This window comes from Gnatocerus cornutus, chromosome 9, assembly GCF_029298725.1.
Source record: "Gnatocerus cornutus isolate USDA-ARS CGAHR chromosome 9, icGnaCorn1.1, whole genome shotgun sequence".
NCBI lineage: Eukaryota > Metazoa > Arthropoda > Insecta > Coleoptera > Tenebrionidae > Gnatocerus > Gnatocerus cornutus.
Genome location: NC_142241.1, coordinates 10209017 through 10224881, shown reverse-complemented (window position 1 = coordinate 10224881; position 15865 = coordinate 10209017). Strand labels below are relative to the sequence as shown.

At 38.0% G+C, this 15865-nt stretch overlaps 7 protein-coding genes across 8 annotated transcripts; 4 read left to right on the top strand and 3 right to left on the bottom strand.

The window, feature by feature from the left end:
- Positions 1 to 2296: 2296 nt before the first annotated feature.
- Positions 2297 to 3061, top strand: LOC148168743 (uncharacterized). Its single transcript, XM_088046247.1, has one exon. The coding sequence runs from the start codon at positions 2297 to 2299 to the stop codon at positions 3059 to 3061; it is 765 nt and encodes a 254-aa protein (XP_087902373.1).
- A 1099-nt stretch (positions 3062 to 4160) lies between these two features.
- Positions 4161 to 6398, top strand: LOC148168742 (uncharacterized). Its single transcript, XM_088046245.1, has one exon. The coding sequence runs from the start codon at positions 4161 to 4163 to the stop codon at positions 6396 to 6398; it is 2238 nt and encodes a 745-aa protein (XP_087902371.1).
- A 590-nt stretch (positions 6399 to 6988) lies between these two features.
- LOC148168741 (zinc finger matrin-type protein 2) lies at positions 6989 to 7822 on the top strand. The gene has a single exon (XM_088045353.1). The coding sequence runs from the start codon at positions 7081 to 7083 to the stop codon at positions 7678 to 7680; it is 600 nt and encodes a 199-aa protein (XP_087901479.1). The 5' UTR covers positions 6989 to 7080; the 3' UTR covers positions 7681 to 7822.
- On the bottom strand, positions 7689 to 8641 carry LOC148168740 (uncharacterized). Its single transcript, XM_088046244.1, has 5 exons — positions 8581 to 8641; positions 8207 to 8533; positions 8057 to 8162; positions 7816 to 8011; positions 7689 to 7763 (listed from the first exon to the last, which is right to left on the bottom strand). Exons 1-5 carry the CDS (start codon positions 8624 to 8626, stop codon positions 7689 to 7691), a joined length of 750 nt encoding a protein of 249 aa, XP_087902370.1. The 5' UTR covers positions 8627 to 8641.
- A 14-nt stretch (positions 8642 to 8655) lies between these two features.
- Positions 8656 to 9944, top strand: LOC148168739 (transmembrane protein 59-like). The gene is made up of 3 exons (XM_088045352.1): positions 8656 to 8854; positions 8905 to 9010; positions 9058 to 9944. Exons 1-3 carry the CDS (start codon positions 8726 to 8728, stop codon positions 9630 to 9632), a joined length of 810 nt encoding a protein of 269 aa, XP_087901478.1. The 5' UTR covers positions 8656 to 8725; the 3' UTR covers positions 9633 to 9944.
- abs (ATP-dependent RNA helicase abstrakt) lies at positions 9831 to 12308 on the bottom strand. Its single transcript, XM_088045351.1, has 10 exons — positions 12209 to 12308; positions 12041 to 12160; positions 11851 to 11992; positions 11458 to 11803; positions 11112 to 11402; positions 10904 to 11066; positions 10728 to 10859; positions 10510 to 10678; positions 10308 to 10457; positions 9831 to 10257 (listed from the first exon to the last, which is right to left on the bottom strand). The coding sequence occupies exons 1-10, from the start codon at positions 12233 to 12235 to the stop codon at positions 9938 to 9940; spliced, it is 1860 nt and encodes a 619-aa protein (XP_087901477.1). The 5' UTR covers positions 12236 to 12308; the 3' UTR covers positions 9831 to 9937.
- A 94-nt stretch (positions 12309 to 12402) lies between these two features.
- LOC148168737 (uncharacterized) lies at positions 12403 to 14613 on the bottom strand. 2 transcript variants are annotated; one of them, XM_088045293.1, is made up of 5 exons: positions 14396 to 14613; positions 13763 to 14347; positions 12967 to 13714; positions 12765 to 12921; positions 12403 to 12718 (listed from the first exon to the last, which is right to left on the bottom strand). In XM_088045293.1, exons 2-5 carry the CDS (start codon positions 14318 to 14320, stop codon positions 12451 to 12453), a joined length of 1731 nt encoding a protein of 576 aa, XP_087901419.1. In that variant the 5' UTR covers positions 14321 to 14347; positions 14396 to 14613; the 3' UTR covers positions 12403 to 12450. The 2 variants fall into 2 exon arrangements, with proteins under 2 accessions (XP_087901419.1, XP_087901421.1); XM_088045295.1 differs by having other exon boundaries at positions 13763 to 14331.
- Between the last annotated feature and the right edge of the window lie 1252 nt (positions 14614 to 15865).

Below are 15865 nucleotides of genomic sequence, written 5' to 3'. Positions count from 1 at the left end.
TTTTCTTTCTCGTCTTTTTTGCTCGCCTCATAATTCTAATCATTTTAAAATGAATAGTTTTTCTCGTACTTTTCTTGTTATAAATCCGGTTTTACTTAACCCGAATTAAAAAATTTAATCTATTTCGGTAAACATTTTTTCAGAATTTTTTTGCTCTGTATCTCCGAATCTACAACAGTTAGAAAGAAAGGTTCGGTTATCGCTACAATTTTTCTTGCATTTTGTTTGCTAATTCGCTCTTGAATTTCCGGAATTATTTTTTTATTACTCTATAATTATTACAGGGGGGTAACTTTTGGTAGAATTTCACCCATAATTCCAAAATTTCGAAATCCTTGGAAGAAATAATTAACTTATTGTTATGGGTTTTCAGACACATAAAATTTCATGGTAGATTTTTTTCGAAAAAACGATGAAAAAAATTGAATTTTATTTTTTTTGACCGCCAATCGTAAACTATTTGACCTACCGATCTGAAATTTGTGCAGATGATAACTGCTCCTTCGATTAATATAAACTAAAAGGCATTAAACGTCGTTTTTGCTTTGAAAAAGGTCCTAGAAAATCATCCTAAAAAGACCTCATTAAAACCCGTCTTGATCAATATTATTTAGTTTATTTTTGAAGCAAACTTGCGTTATTTGGGGCTCATTTTATGCAAAATTTCACGCTGAATCACATACGTGCTCGAAATTCCCATTTGTCAACAAATAACTAAATTATGGCCGATCAAAATTTTGGGTTGTCGCCAGAGCGCCAAAATTTTGTCGGTCCGGGAACATCCGTTCTCGACATCTCGGAAACAGCGACAAAAGAAAGATGCAGGTATTGTCATCGTTTTTCTCGCATTTTGTTTGTTAGCAATTCGTTCTTACATTTTTCGGAATTTTCCGAAGTTCCGTTTTCGACTAGAACTATGTAAATGTACTTCGATCGAATTCTCGCTTATTTTTGGAGTAAATTTAAAGTTAGAGTACTCATTTTACGCAGATTCCAAATCTGTGTTCGAAATGTACGTACATACGACAATAAATAACGGAGTTATGACCGATAAAAGTTTCGGTTATTTTTGAAATTTTCAATGCTCGATATCTCCAAAACTAATAGACATCAATGTAGATGCGGTCTTCACCATCGTTTTTCTTGCGCTTTTGTTACTTAAAATCCTTCTTCAGATATCAAAAATACAAATTTTTTCCGAAAAAACGAGGAAAAATTTGGAATTTTGGTTTTTTGAACGCCTCTCGTAAACTACTTACTTTAAACATCTCAAATTTAGTCGGATGATAGATTTTGAGCTGTTCTTTCAATTGATCTAAAACTCCAAGGCATTAAATGTCGTTTTCCCCCTGCAAAAGTTTCTTGAAAATCACCTCAAAAAGACCTCAAAATCTATTTCGATCAATATCTAATTTATTTCCAGATCAAACTTAAGTAAATAGCATTTAACGCAGAATTTCACGCAAAATATAAAACTGCGTTAACTTTTTCTTTACGTCAACAAATAACTGAGTTATGACCAATTAATATTTTGGCTTATCGCCATAAGGCCAAAATTTTGGTGCTCCATATCTCGGAAACTACGATAGATAGAGAGATGCGGTTTTTGCCATCGTTTTTTTCATATTTCGTTTGTTAAGATTTCGCTCTTACATTTTTCGGAATTCAAAAGTTTTTTCCAAAACTACGAAAATTGAAAATAAATCAGAAAATTAAATTCTAAAGTTTCAAAGTCGCTTAAAAAATGCAAATCTGCATTATTAATTTAATTGACCATTGGAATCCAAAGTCCCGATTTATGCTGAATCAAAGAATTTGTATATGAAACCACAATTTGCCAATTTCTGTGTTGTTGACCTGTGGACATTAATCTAGGACAGGTTATTATCATTGTTCTTTATTTTAGCTGAATTATTAAAAAACAATTAAATGGTTATTTTATTAATTTTTTGCTGCCGCAATTTTGTCAGTCGAGATTTCGCCATCCCAATCTTTGATGATTCCCAGTTAAAAAAAAAAAATGTTAAAAAATAAAATGAAAAAAATGCATAGAAAAAACCGCACGTTTTACTTTCCGACGACCTAGATAGCAATGTCATCGACTCAATTAACAAAGTGTAATAACGAAACATCTTAATCAGCAAAACGCAATTGCTTCACCAAAAGCATCCCTGTAAGAAAAAATATTTATATTTAGAAAAAAGTACCTTGAATTTTTGCCACATTTCCAAAAATTAACCTCGATAACCCCATATAAAAGCCCACGAACTTCTATTGAAACCACAGAGTAATCAAAATGTGGGTGTCTCTCGCAACGATTTTTTTAACCGGATTTTTGCACCAAACTTTTTGTTATAACACCAACCGGCAAATTGTTTTGGTTGAACCTGACAAATGTGGTTACTACGAAAATCCAGTTTTCATTCAAAATCGAATGGGCGAAGCTCAACCAAGTTCAAAAGTAGTTCTCGTCGAAAATCGCGTGCAGAAGGAGACGCCATATTATAACATGTACCAGAAAGTTTCTCCTGATAACACCCCCAAGATTCCCGTTACATTCTTCCCCAATTTGAAACCTTTAACGTTCGCGGAAATGACGAAAAGGGAATTTGGGGCTCAATCCCAAGAAGACGAGAAAGAAGATGAAGAAGTCAACATCGATTACGACCAACTGTGGCATGTAGGCGAAATCCCCGAATCGAAGAGTGTTCAAGCTTTACCGGATGTCTACATCTCTAAATCTGAGGATGTACCCCCAATTGTCGACATGCTGAGTATAGAAAGATCCGAACTAACTGAAGAAACTCATGACATGGAAAATGTCGAAATTCAGGAAAAATACTTAAACGACCCACTTACTGAAACAAAGGAGATTATCATAGAGAATATTACTATACGACCGGAACCGTCATCTACAGAGAATCCAGCTCTTGCAATGTTCAAAGAAATTGATTTTGCAAAGGTAAAAAAAGAGAACAGGAGGCGAAGGAAGAAGGCTGAAAAGGAGGCTGCCAGGGCCACGGAAAGTGCGACGTCAGCTGTTGAAGTCTCTGAAATCTAACGAAGAATTTTGTAAATTATGTTTTCAGTGTCTTAATTTAAAAAAGAATTTTATTTTAATAAACTATTTATTGTGGAACGATTAGGTCTGCATTTTTTTCTATTAAGTAACAGTTTGAAACTATGCAGACGTTCTTATTTGACCTCCATATTTCGAGTCAGAAGTCATATGTACAGGGTGTTTGCTGTAAAATCTCTAGAGCAACACGGGTAGAAAAAAATCTACAAGCTAACTTTTGAAATTTTTTAACGTTATAAATGTACAATATCTTGGTCATAAGTGTCAAAACTAAATACAAGAAATGAAAAGTATTTTCAAAATAAAAAATATGGGTTAAAATTTAACAGACATAGCTGGAAAAAATAAATAAAATATTATGTAACTGAAAATGTGTTCCATAATAACAAAAAATATTAATTCAAAGACTATCGTAGAGGTTAAATTTTTTTTTAAACAGCAACAGAGTTAATTATTTGATTATTTTATACTACATATATTCAAACACCATGTATATTCGTTAAAGGTGCTAGAGTTTAATAGCCTCGATAAATAATTGCTTAGAAGACAAATAACTAGGTAATCTAAAGTGCATTGACTTTGAAAATGTGAGAAAATTAATCAAGATTTGGTACTTTTGGAGATATTTTCTTTATTTGGGAACCTTGAAAGCTTTAGTTCTTTCGTTGCACATGGACATTGTATTAAAAATAAAATGTCGCTTGGATATCAAAGAATATGCAGTGTCTAGACTTAAAAAGAAAGTCTATTTTACCCGTTTCTATTTTTTTTAATTTAATTTTTATAAAGTAAATCGTCTTGTTTTTGTTTGATTTTTAAAGCACCTCTAAATAAGAAATTTATTTCCGGTAGAAGGAAGAATTTTTTTTTATAATTTTATGGACAAAAGTTGTAAGAATTTATTGCATTTTTGTTAGGCCGTACTGTGTACCCTAATACGGATCGGATTAACGAAAATCAAAAGTAGAAAAATTGATAATTTTCGCAAGTGTTATTAGGAAATCGCTGACGCTCACACAAAACAACACTATAAATACTCAACAATTTTCAATGTTTGACCAGTAGCGACAAATCCACCATCATGCAAGTGTTTCGTGCAGTGCAGGTGCTAGTGATCTTCACCTTCATCACCTTAGTCCATTCGAAGACTGAAGACTCTTCGAAAAACGCCACAGATGTGGGCTCCAAAGCCCTCGATCCTGTAGAAGAGAAACTCGAAGAGAATTCCGACGCTACCCGCAAGAAGAAGTCAGCTACTACAACTCTCTGCGTAGAAATCCGCCCCAGTGGACCGTATCAACGTCCCTTCCAAGTCTGCGAACCAGCGGGAGAGAAACCTTACGCTCCTGCCCCAGCAGCCGCACCCAGCCAAGGATATTATCCAGCTCCAACGTACGAAGAGGTAAAACCCGCTACCGCCAAACCCGCCGCAGGTTACGAGGCCCCCGTAAAAACATATTCCGCTCCCGCTTCCGCCCCCGCAAAGTCCACCTCAGCCCAGGGGTACGGTTCATCAAAGCCTTATGCAGCCCACTCGTCGTCCTCGTACAACTCAGTCTCTTACCGTTCAGAAGATGGCGCCATGGAAGAGGCGGCCGAAGAGGTTGAACAAGAGGAACACCCCATCGAAGAAATGGAACATATGATGAGGTCCGGAGGTGATGATTATGGAGTTCCAGTGACGTATCTTCAGCCAGCTAAACATCACAAGGCGAAGAAAGGACACAACGGTTTGGTGATCACTTGTCAACCTTCGTTAGCCGGATACGCAGCTACAGTACCCCATGCTTCTGGTGGCGCATATGGTGGTGGTAGTGGTGGTGGATATGGAGGAGGATATGGTGGAGGAGCTTCCTATGGAAGTTACAGGTCATCTTATGGTCAGTACGAGAGACCCAGAGGTTACGGAAGCTATGCGCCTGCTCCTTCTTACAAAGCTCCAGCTTATAAGGCCCCATCTTACTCATACAAAGCTCCTTCTTACTCTGCTCCCGCTCCATCTTACAGCGCCCCTGCGCCATCTTACAAACCAGCTCCAGCCTACAAACCTGCGCCATCTTACAGTGCTCCAGCGCCATCTTACAGTGCCCCAGCACCGTCCTATAGTGCTCCGTCTTATAAACCCGCTCCATCATACAAACCTGCTCCATCTTACAGCGCTCCTGCTCCATCGTACAGTGCTCCATCTTACACTGCCCATGTTTCATCGTACAGCTCCCATGCCCCATCTTACAAGCCAGCTCCATCTTACAAACCTGCGCCATCTTATAGTGCACCAGCGCCATCCTACGCTCCAGCCCCATCTTACAAACCGGCACCATCTTATGCTCCAGCTCCATCTTACAAACCTGAGCCGTCTTACAGCGCACCTGCACCATCCTACAGTGCTCCAGCACCATCTTACAAACCAGCACCATCTTACAGTGCCCCAGCTCCATCTTACAAACCTGAACCATCTTACAGCGCACCTGCACCATCTTACAGTGCTCCAGCCCCATCTTACAAGCCTGCACCATCTTATAGTGCACCTGCACCATCTTACAGTGCCCCAGCTCCATCTTACAAACCTGCCCCTTCTTATAAACCAGCACCTTCATACAGCGCTCCTGCTCCATCTTACAGTGCTCCAGAACCTTCTTACAAACCCGCTCCATCTTACAGCGCTCCTGCTCCAACTTACAGCGCCCCAGCTCCATCTTACAGCGCTCCTGCTCCATCCTACAAACCAGCCCCATCGTACAGTGCCCCAGCTCCATCTTACAAACCCGCCCCAGTGCCATACGAACCCGCTCCAGCCTACAGCGCTCCAGCTCCAGCTCCAACTTACAGTGCACCAGCTCCATCTTACGGAACGAAACCAGCCCCAGCGTACGAACCAGAGCCATCATATGCTCCAGCTCCAGCGCCGTCGTACTCAGCACCTGCTCCAACTTACTCAGCTCCAAAACCAGCTCCAGCTTATAGTCCCCCAGGAACATACGGATCTGCCCCAAAACCACATAGCTCTTCTTCATATGGTGCTCCTGCTGCTTATCGTAGCGCCGATGATGCGAGTGAACCCACCACCCACAGCGCTCCTACTCAATTGGAAAAAGAAAAACACACAGTTGAGAAGATGAAGGAAATTTCGGAAGCCAGAGAAGCCGAAGTTGATTCCCATGCTAAGGAGCACGCTGCAACCTGGTCTAAAGTCGAAGAAGCCGCAGAACAAGCAGACAGAAAAGTTAAAATGTCGAGTCCCAGTTGGGCCGGTTTGAAAGAAGACGATAAGATGATGTCAGCCGAGATGAAAGAAAGTGCAGATGAAAATGCTCTTTAATTTTAATGTACTCTGTAATTTTATAACTTTGTACCGCTTTGTACTGCTTTGTACCCGAATAAAAAATATTTAATATTAATCTTTTCTTTAATCTCTAGTGAAATATGCAAGTTATTACTTCTTAAGATCAGACTGTCTTAACTAAACTACAACAAATTATGAAAGTGCGAAAAAATCTTATCATCTTAAATGTACCCGTAAAAAAACATTCACCAAAGAAAAACTAATAAGTTTGTAACTAGTTATGCAAGCAAATTTAAGGAGATTTCGCTAATTAGAATTTTTTTTGGGGGGGCATAATTCAAACTAAAAACTTAAATACCAATAAATACCTTAAATAGTTTTTTTATTGTCTTGAGATGCTGGAGAACCTCCAAGACTAGTGGAGAACACCAGAAAAGTTAAGCAACTGCAAAGTTTAGCCCAATTTTGTAATTTTGGGAGATTACGTAAAAAACAAGAACATTTTAGTAAAAGAAATTAGAAAAAAGTTATTAAAAATGCTAGTTGTATCTCGAATTTACCGCGACTTTTCAAACCAGTGACGTTAACCACGCATGCGCTGACTCCTTTGACAGCACTTTGACAGCTGTCAAATTCTCGAAAAACTTCAAGTGCATTGTTGTTAAACTTTCCTTTGAGTTTTTCAGATTTCTCAGTGCTTTAGAACAAAACAGCAATAATGACGACGCGACCAGACGACCATCGTCGAAAATGGGACCGAAGCGAATACGAAAAGTTGGCCGAAGAACGAAAACGCGAAGAAATCGAACGTATTGAAGAAGAAACCAATAAGAAAAAGGGGCCTCCGGTCAAACGTGAACTTTTAAAAACTAGAGAATACAAAGTAGATTTAGATTCAAAACTAGGGAAAAGTATAGTCATAAATAAAAACACACCAACATCACAGTCTGGAGGTTATTATTGTAATGTTTGTGACTGTGTTGTTAAGGATTCCATCAACTTCTTGGATCATATCAACGGTAAAAAACACCAACGGAACTTGGGAATGTCCATGAGAGTGGAAAGGAGCAGTTTGGATTCAGTGAAACGGCGATTTGAGCAGAATAAGAGAAAAATTGAAGAGAAGCAGAAAGATTATGATATGGCTGCAAGAATGCAAGAGATTGCTGAAGAGGAAGAGAAGCTGAGGGAGTACAGGAGAGAAAAACGAAAAGAAAAGCGCAAAGCTGAAGAAATGTCAGACGATGGAAATGAACAAACAAGTGAAATTGCTAGTATGATGGGGTTTGCAGGTTTTGGATCATCAAAAAAAAAGTAGCACAGATCTCAGTTGTATATTCTCACCATTAGCATAAGAATTGAAATTGTATAAAATTGTAACAAAGGTCGGATTCCGGCACTCTAAAACAATGTAAACAATCAAATGTTGCTTTCTAAATAAATTTAGATTTACATTGCCACCTTGTTTCTTCATGTACTCTTCCGGCATCGGGTTTTTAACAACTGGGCTTGATTTGACATTATCGCAGTTTATCGTCAAGATACTGTTAATTGTATCCAGGAGGAGCTCCTTGGTAGTAACAGCCGCACTTTGCCCACAAACTTCCGCGGTTTTAATGTAGTAACAATCTGAGATGTCTTTGTAGGCTCTATAAAAGACTGACAAGCTTTGATGTTACAACAGCCGGTCTTACTTGCATATCGCTGCATTGTCGGAATTCTCATTCCAGTCGGCAGGACCTTCACAATCTTCCAGATCATTCCTCAACTCATGCAAGCACTTATGGATTCCTTCAAATTCTAAAAAAACAGTTATATAAAAGAGTTTATACAACTTTCTGTACTTTTTTTGTACGGCGAATCCACACAAATTTTATCATGTAACGACTCGACTCCTTTAATTAATTGGTAATACAAATCGGGCTGATTTGGAGGGACACAAGTCTTCAAATAACTGTTGATTTTCTCCAAGTTTTGGCTCACTTGGGTGCACGAGGGCTGCAGTTCGCTCATCGTAGCTAACTTAATTACACTCTCAGGATTTATAACTTGGATTTCTGCAAGGAAATTCATTAAATCGTCTTCATTACACGGGCCCAACTCCTCCCGCTCCACTCGATTGTGATTGATTTCATCGTCGCTCAAGAAAACCGGACGAAACAAGTGAACACCTACAATACAAACACTTTTTCTTCACTAAAAAGTTTGTGCGACTTACTAGATGCTAAATTTACCAAAATGAAGAAAAAAAAACCTTCCCGCATTTTTTCGTACTGAAAATTGATTTGTATTGACAGGTAGAGGGCGCCACAAAAATTGTTTACAACTTTGACAGCAACAAACTGAAATCGTTTTTTGAGAAAATGTGGAAGTTTATATTCATTTTTGCGGTGAAAACGGTGCTGAGTGACGAAATATTTTCCAGTAGCTTCTCTGTAACCGACCAGTGTATAAGTTTATGTAAAGAAAATCCGCTTCCGTCGTTAGATTTGGTAATTGTGGGTTTTTTGCGTTTGTATTGTTGTCATTGCGGCTTTTTCAGGAAAACTACGAGCAGATTGTGTGTCAGCGGGGCTGTAGGTTTTTTAACATAATTCACTTTAAAGACGAGTTAAATCTCAACACTACAAGGAAAGAGTGCCATTTATGTAAGAATTGGTCTGATGGTAGCTTGTACTGTAATTACAATTTGTAGCTTGTAACGAGTCGTATATTGTTGCTAAAGAGAATGAAATTTGCCTAAAAGGATGTGACTTGATGGCAACGAAGCGGCAGAGCGACATGTCCACCTTCTTAGTTTTAACAGAAGAAGATGACACTCACAATATTGTTTTGGTGGAACCTGACTTGGAAATATTAGAATCTGACATTCTTTCAGACCCCAGCATTAAGAGCCAGTTAGAAATAGGTTTTAATATTGATTATAAAATCCCAGAAACGCACATCAGAACAATGCCTATTGAATTTAAAGATGATACTGTCATGATTAAAAGCACTGAATATTCAGGGGATTGGTTAGACTGTGCTTCTAGAAACTCAGGAATACCGAGATGGATTTTATTAACTGCCTTTCTCTCGGCTGTTTTAGTAGCACTGTGGCTGAGTTTTTCAACAGAAAAAAAGAACAATGATGAAGTCATGGAAGTAGAAGTAGACATTCAAGATGATAAATTATTAATAGAGAATGAGGAAAGAAAAGATGAGAAGTTACTTATGGAAATTGGATTTTCAACACCCCCAAAGTACACCGTGGAGAGCGAAAAGGTGTAATTTTGTACTTTCAGGGGGTGAGTTGGCCAACCCTGCCATTTATTGTAAGTGTAATGGTTTCATTTCCGCACTCGTTATTTCCATGTTTTGAGACTATGTGGTTAACTTCTAGTCAGGTAGAATAATTTGTGTCACTCGTTAGAAATATGCTGCTGAAGTTGTTATTGGCGCACAAAGTATTTAAAGGGATTTTTCAAATGCTTTACTAATTTTTTATTATTCAACTTTTGGATATAAAACGTATTTTCCGTAAGTGTAATATTTTATATTGTAAGACTTGGGAATTAATAAAATGGTTATTAAAATTAATAATCCGCGGCAGTGTTTGCTAAGTAATCTCTTCTTCCAATATTTGAGGCTTGTTTGTTCTGAAGGGCCTCCAATTTCGGACAATCTGTGATCCTATGACCCAAACCGCCACAATAACTGCATCCTCTGTCATCGCCCAAATTCAGGTACTTTTCGCTTTCTGAGCACAACTCGCTCAGGAAAGCCGGAACTTTTTGATTCGCCTCCATCAGGAGGTGTTTAAGATCAAGAAGGACAGACTCATCGTTAGATTTGTTAATAAACGTAGTTGCTAGACCTTGTTTTCCTGACCTACCAGTTCTCCCGATTCTGTGAACTACAATTTAAAATTAGTTACGTCTTTAACACGCGTTAAGACGGAGTTACCATAATTCTCAACATCATCCGGCATATCATAATTTATAACGTGTTGAATCTCGGGGAAATCCAATCCTTTTGACGCCACATCTGTGGCTACAAGAACATCTTTTTCGTGTTTGCGGAAAGCTTCCACGGACCTTGATCGCTCCTCTTGATCTAAACACGAACTGTTTGTATTTTGATGTCAATATTGAACCCAAATATTTACCTTTTCCACCATGGATAGCGACGGCTTCTACTCCTTTCAGCAGGAGATATTCGTGAATTGCGTCCACGTCTTGCTTTTTTTCCGCGAAAATTAGAACGGGCGGAGGAGTTTTCTGCAGACACTCCAACAAATACACAACTTTTGCTTCTTGTTTCACGTACTCTACTTCCTGGAAAATAAAACTTGGAAACAAAATAAGATTATTAGGACCATTTTACTTGAACGACGTTCATTGAGGCCGCTCCGGCTCTTCCGACGTTGATTGTCACTGGTTTGACCAGAGCGGAACGAGCAAAGTTTTGAATTTTTTTCGGCATCGTGGCTGAGAATAGTAAAGTCTGTCTTTGTCCCTGTAATAAGAAAGTTATATAAAGTGGGAAAAACGCTCACTTACGTTAAAATATGAGAAAATCGTCCGCACGTCCTCCTCAAAACCTAAATCGATCATACGATCAGCTTCGTCCATGCATAAGTAGCGACAAACTGATAATTTTACGATTTTTTTCTCAAGCATGTCCATCAAACGCCCTGGAGTCGCAACCATTATATGGACGCCTCTAAAAAGACTTTTTCTCAAACTGCGGATTTTTGACGTTTTTTACCTTTGAATGACGTCAACCGCTTCAGATACTGGTACTCCCCCAATGGCTAAACAACTTTTAATTCCAGGCATTCCGTGTTTGCTTAAACTCGTACAAAAATGTTGTATAATATCGTAAGTTTGTTTCGCCAATTCACGCGATGGGCAAATTATAAGTCCATAAGGACCTTCGTTTTTGATGAAGGGTAATTTCACTTCTTGTTCCAAACAAAACATAATTAGCGGTAAGACGAAGACGAGGGTTTTTCCCGAGCCTGTGAAGGCGATTCCAATCATGTCCCGTCCTGACAAACTAGTAAAAATTGTGTTAAAAAATTACTCCTATTAATTAAAGACGCGAAACTTACACTGTTGGAATTCCCTGTATCTGTATAGGGGTTGGTTTCTTGATTTTCTTTTCTTTGAGTCCTGCTATAATCCCCTCGTGTAACTTCATTTCTTTGAATGACTTCAATGGGGGTGGGATATCCTCCCCTTCTACCAAGATTCTGAGGTCATTTCTAATTTTTTCGTGGCGGATTTCCGGCATTGATAGTACATAACGTGGAGGGCGCCAACTTGTCTTGATTGGTTCACTGTACTGAATTCCTTTAGCTAATTCAGACACCCCCATAAGAGCCTTTTTTTCCGCGACTATTTCCAGGATTTCTTCTTCTTTCTTTAACTGTCTTTCAACGGCGCTCACCTTCTTGGCTGTAAACACATAAATTTGGATCAAATATGATTGAATATGTCTGTACCTTCTGCCAATTTCTTCAGCTCAGTGTGTTGATCCAAAAGCGATATGTTATTTTTACGTCCCCACACCTCGTCTTCTTCTTCATCGTCGTTAGTTTCGTTCTCGCTGGACGATTTTGGCTTGTTTGATTCAGATTCTTTGAGCTAAAAACGACACAGTTAGACCTGTTTCAGGACACAGAATCATAATACTTGTCCCAAACGTCCTAGCTTCAGAAGTTTTTGCTTCTTTCTCTCTTTTATGGGTACATAAGGGACGTAATTGTCGTCAGAATCAGACTTTTCATCTTTATCGTCTTCACGTCGGTATTTCTAAAAGCCAACAGTTGGAATATAAAGATCTTAGGTTCACAGTCTTACCTTTACAGCAGGCTCGTGATCACCCATTTTACATATTAAAATTAACTGTTTAGTTTACGTTTGAATGTTAGGTTAAGCTGTCAAAGTGACAACTCTGTCAACAGTGAAAACCACGAGCTAGAGGGCGCTGGTGTAGTCGACTTTTAAATTTTAAATAGAAAAAGGGAAAACGAACAATCTTTTTATGGAATGTATGAAAATGTAGCTTTATTCAAATTATATAAAATCAGATCAAATAAACGTTACTTTGTTTTATTTTCTTTGCCCAATTTGTTCAGAAGGGACGGCCTCTTAATAGACTTAGTTATGCTCTCTTTCACCACACTTTTACTTCCAACAATGTTAGAATTACAGTTACCGAGGGCTGGAGATTTTCCGACCAAACTATGACTTCTTACAAAAGGCTTGGTACCATTTTGAATCTTTTTCAAATCTCCACTACTTGATCTTTTTATCACAGTTTGCTTTTGCCCCTCAGAATATCTTCTTGGGATGAGCTTGCCATTATCCCTGTAAGTTAATATTTGAGCACTAGAAATCAAGCGTTAGATCATACTTTATTTGAGAAGAATTGGGCCCTGCAATTGGAGAAATTGGCAGAGAAGTTCTCTGGTTTTCAGGAGTAGACTGTGCTATCGGCTTTGGAGACTTAATAGGAGTAGTCGCTTTCTTCTGTATTCTCGAAATCTTTGGAGAGAATTTCAATGGCCCACCTAAACAAAAGGGTTAAGATTCATCACTTAATAAACAAAACCTACTTTGCTTCGACATGTTGTCCATCGAGAGAACCGCCCTCATCGGTCCTTTCTTCGCCGGTTTCTCTTCAGGCCGCCTCGGTCTCAACTTCAAATCAACTGAAGTCTTACTTTCATTACTGCTCACCGAGCTGAAACTACTGGGAATGACACTCTTCTGTAAATTATTATATTTTGATGGCAAAATTTTCGGGCTGACAAATGATTTTTTCGACCTCCCTGACAAATCCAAAGGTTGTACTTGGACATGATTTGCATTGCAATCAGCGGGGCTCTTTCGGAGATCTAAAGCTTCATATACGTGGCTTTCTTGTGTTGCTGGCTCACTTTCGAAAGAGGGCGTATAATCGACACTAAATGAGCGAGACTTTTTGCTGCCATCGGAAAAATACATTTGGGCCAAGTTACAGAGGATATCCTGTCCCTCGTTTTTCTGCGTTGGACTTGCAGTGTCTAGAATTTCAGATAATCGCCGCACGAGTTTCGCGACTTTGGTTTTAGGGGGAGGACTTTGTTCGTTGTATTGAGAATTGTCCGTTTCTTCATGACTATTTAGAGGCAGTGGCGTAAATAATTTATCAATGTTCTTGAATACTGTTTTTGTATCACATTTGATTGGTTGTTCTTCAGGTAAACTAGAAAACCCAACTGGTTCTTCAGTTGTGTTCAATTGATCATCGTCATCTTCCAAAAATGAATCTGATGCTAGTTTAGTTGCAATGTGCCGCGCTTCTAGTAATACTAAATCCTCCTAAAGTAAAAGATTTGGTTTCAAACTCCAAGAAATTGACAAACTTACTTTTTCAGTATCAATTTCACCTTTTTTATAAGATGGTGAGTTGATAAACAGTTCATCCAAAGCTGAGGAATTCAACAAACTGCCACGTCGGGGGTGCCACAAAAATGCCGTGTTTAGTTCTGAGGTGGCACTGCTAGTACTACCTCTTGGTGGCGTTGACACCCTAAACATGTCACCACCGAAATTTTCTGCTGGTCTTAATTCTGGCAACACACTAGGTATCCCCAGTCCATGAAGATTAAAAGAAGTCGGTGTAAATACTTCAGGCAGTTCACTCAACTTTTCCATTAGAGTTAATACTTGTTTTGGGGTGGATACTTGAAGTTCATTACAATCTTTCAATAAAAGGCCACTTGTGGACGGTTTTCTTGGCGTAACGACTTCAAGTAAAGGATTTGACAAAATATTATTGTAAGCCTGACTTGCTAGGGACTCCCTTCGAATGTCTTCATGTGAAAAACAGACGGGAGAAAAAACATTTGGATCCAAAATTCCCAATGATTCATTAACAAATTCTTCACAATGCAAGTCATGACCGGGATCAAACTGAAAATCCATCTTCTTATCACCTAATGAGCAAAAAATCTAAATAAGAGTTATAAAAAAACATATAAAAAAGGCAGCAAGTCTTACATCTGATCAATTATGTTCATCAGTTATCCTGGGTGCTAGACTACACACTGCACCCTTGGAGAAAACTTAAATACACTTGAAATACACAAATATTTTCACGTAGCACTGTAACACATTACAATTTGAAATCAACTGACACTGCTTTTGACATTTCATCAGAGGAGGTAGTGACATCTATACAAATGTCACGCAAGCTTTGCACAATATTTCCGATACAAACCAACTAAGGTCACTAGATGAAAATTTCTCTTTTATAAGGTACGCCCAATGTTTATGGGTGCGCAACTGAACAGAGAAATACATAGCCTAAATAACAATGATTACAATGAGATGCAAGATTCTAGGGAATTGTTATAAAATTGTTGACGTAAAATTGACAAAATTTAAGGTTATCTTAGAATTATTTGTTTAAAATACACTTAAATAAACAAAAAAATTGGTTCCAACAGTGACATTCTGCGTAAAATGAGCCCAAATTTTTGCGGAAAATTCTGCGTTTACACTGATGATAATAACTTAAGTTTACTCTAAAAAATAAGCGAGATATCGATATCAGAAGTTTGGCCATAGTTTTAGTCATGAATTTTTGCGAAAATTTGCAAATTTCGTTTGAGGATAAATCAAAGAACTGTTTCTTATGTAAAAAATTGCGAGAAAAACGATGGCGCAAACCGCATCTCAATATCTGAAATAGTTTCTGAGATATCGAGCATGAATTGTTTCGAGCCTTCGAAAATTTGGCTCTCTGGCAAAAACCCAAAATTTCAAACGGCCATAACTCGGTTATTTGTTGACAAAAATTAAAAAATTATCATGTTTTTAAATTTAGCGTAAAATTCTGCGTAAAATGAGACCCATATTCGTTGAGTTTGCCTAATAAATAAACGAGGTATTGGCCAAAAACTGTTTTGAAAACATCATTTTAGGGTGATTTTCAATCAATGTTTTCAAAATGAAAACGACGTTTAATAGCATTGAATTTCACATCAGTCGAAAGAGGAGCTCGAAATCTATCTACTGGCCAAATTTGAGATCTATCGGACAAATAGTTTACGAGTTATGGCCAAAAATAAAAAAAATGAAAAATTTTTATCGTTTGAGTCGTAATTTTTTTTCGCGAAAAAACGACTATCGAATTTTTGGCTTTTGAGAACATTTTCTGACGTAAAATGAGCTGAGAAAAAGAATGGCGCAAACCGCATCTCAATATCTCAAATAGTTTCCGAGATATTTGACTTTAAAAATGAGGAAAAATGAGAAAAAATGAAAATCAACTTTCCGAAATTTTGATCGGCCATAACTCAGTTATATTGTTGTCGGATCTTAATTTAAATTCCAGGTTTGGAATCTGCGGAAATTTTTGCGTTCACTGATGTATAATAACTTAAGTTTACTCTAAAAAATAAGCCAAAAATAAGATATGGTGTGGTTGTTGTCTTGACTTTTAGAAATAGTACGCCCAGACTTTAT

Coding starts and splice junctions, on each gene's coding strand:
- abs (XM_088045351.1), bottom strand. CDS start 12,235: ATGGGTGATCACGAGCCTGCTGTAAAG. Junction 12,161..12,208: donor ATCACGAGCCTGCTGTAAAG/GTAAGACTGTGA, acceptor GTTGGCTTTTAG/AAATACCGACGTGAAGACGA. Junction 11,804..11,850: donor GCTGAAGAAATTGGCAGAAG/GTACAGACATAT, acceptor ATGTGTTTACAG/CCAAGAAGGTGAGCGCCGTT.
- LOC148168742 (XM_088046245.1), top strand. CDS start 4,161: ATGCAAGTGTTTCGTGCAGTGCAGGTGCTAGTGATCTTCACCTTCATC.
- LOC148168737 (XM_088045293.1), bottom strand. CDS start 14,320: ATGGATTTTCAGTTTGATCCCGGTCATGACTTGCATTGTGAAGAATTT. Junction 13,715..13,762: donor GTGAAATTGATACTGAAAAA/GTAAGTTTGTCA, acceptor CTTTTACTTTAG/GAGGATTTAGTATTACTAGA. Junction 12,922..12,966: donor GGACAACATGTCGAAGCAAA/GTAGGTTTTGTT, acceptor CCTTTTGTTTAG/GTGGGCCATTGAAATTCTCT.
- LOC148168739 (XM_088045352.1), top strand. CDS start 8,726: ATGTGGAAGTTTATATTCATTTTTGCGGTGAAAACGGTGCTGAGTGAC. Junction 8,855..8,904: donor CGCTTCCGTCGTTAGATTTG/GTAATTGTGGGT, acceptor CGGCTTTTTCAG/GAAAACTACGAGCAGATTGT. Junction 9,011..9,057: donor AAGGAAAGAGTGCCATTTAT/GTAAGAATTGGT, acceptor TACAATTTGTAG/CTTGTAACGAGTCGTATATT.
- LOC148168741 (XM_088045353.1), top strand. CDS start 7,081: ATGACGACGCGACCAGACGACCATCGTCGAAAATGGGACCGAAGCGAA.
- LOC148168740 (XM_088046244.1), bottom strand. CDS start 8,626: ATGCGGGAAGGTTTTTTTTTCTTCATTTTGGTAAATTTAGCATCTA. Junction 8,012..8,056: donor GACAATGCAGCGATATGCAA/GTAAGACCGGCT, acceptor AGTCTTTTATAG/AGCCTACAAAGACATCTCAG. Junction 7,764..7,815: donor TGAAGAAACAAGGTGGCAAT/GTAAATCTAAAT, acceptor ACATTGTTTTAG/AGTGCCGGAATCCGACCTTT.
- LOC148168743 (XM_088046247.1), top strand. CDS start 2,297: ATGTGGGTGTCTCTCGCAACGATTTTTTTAACCGGATTTTTGCACCAA.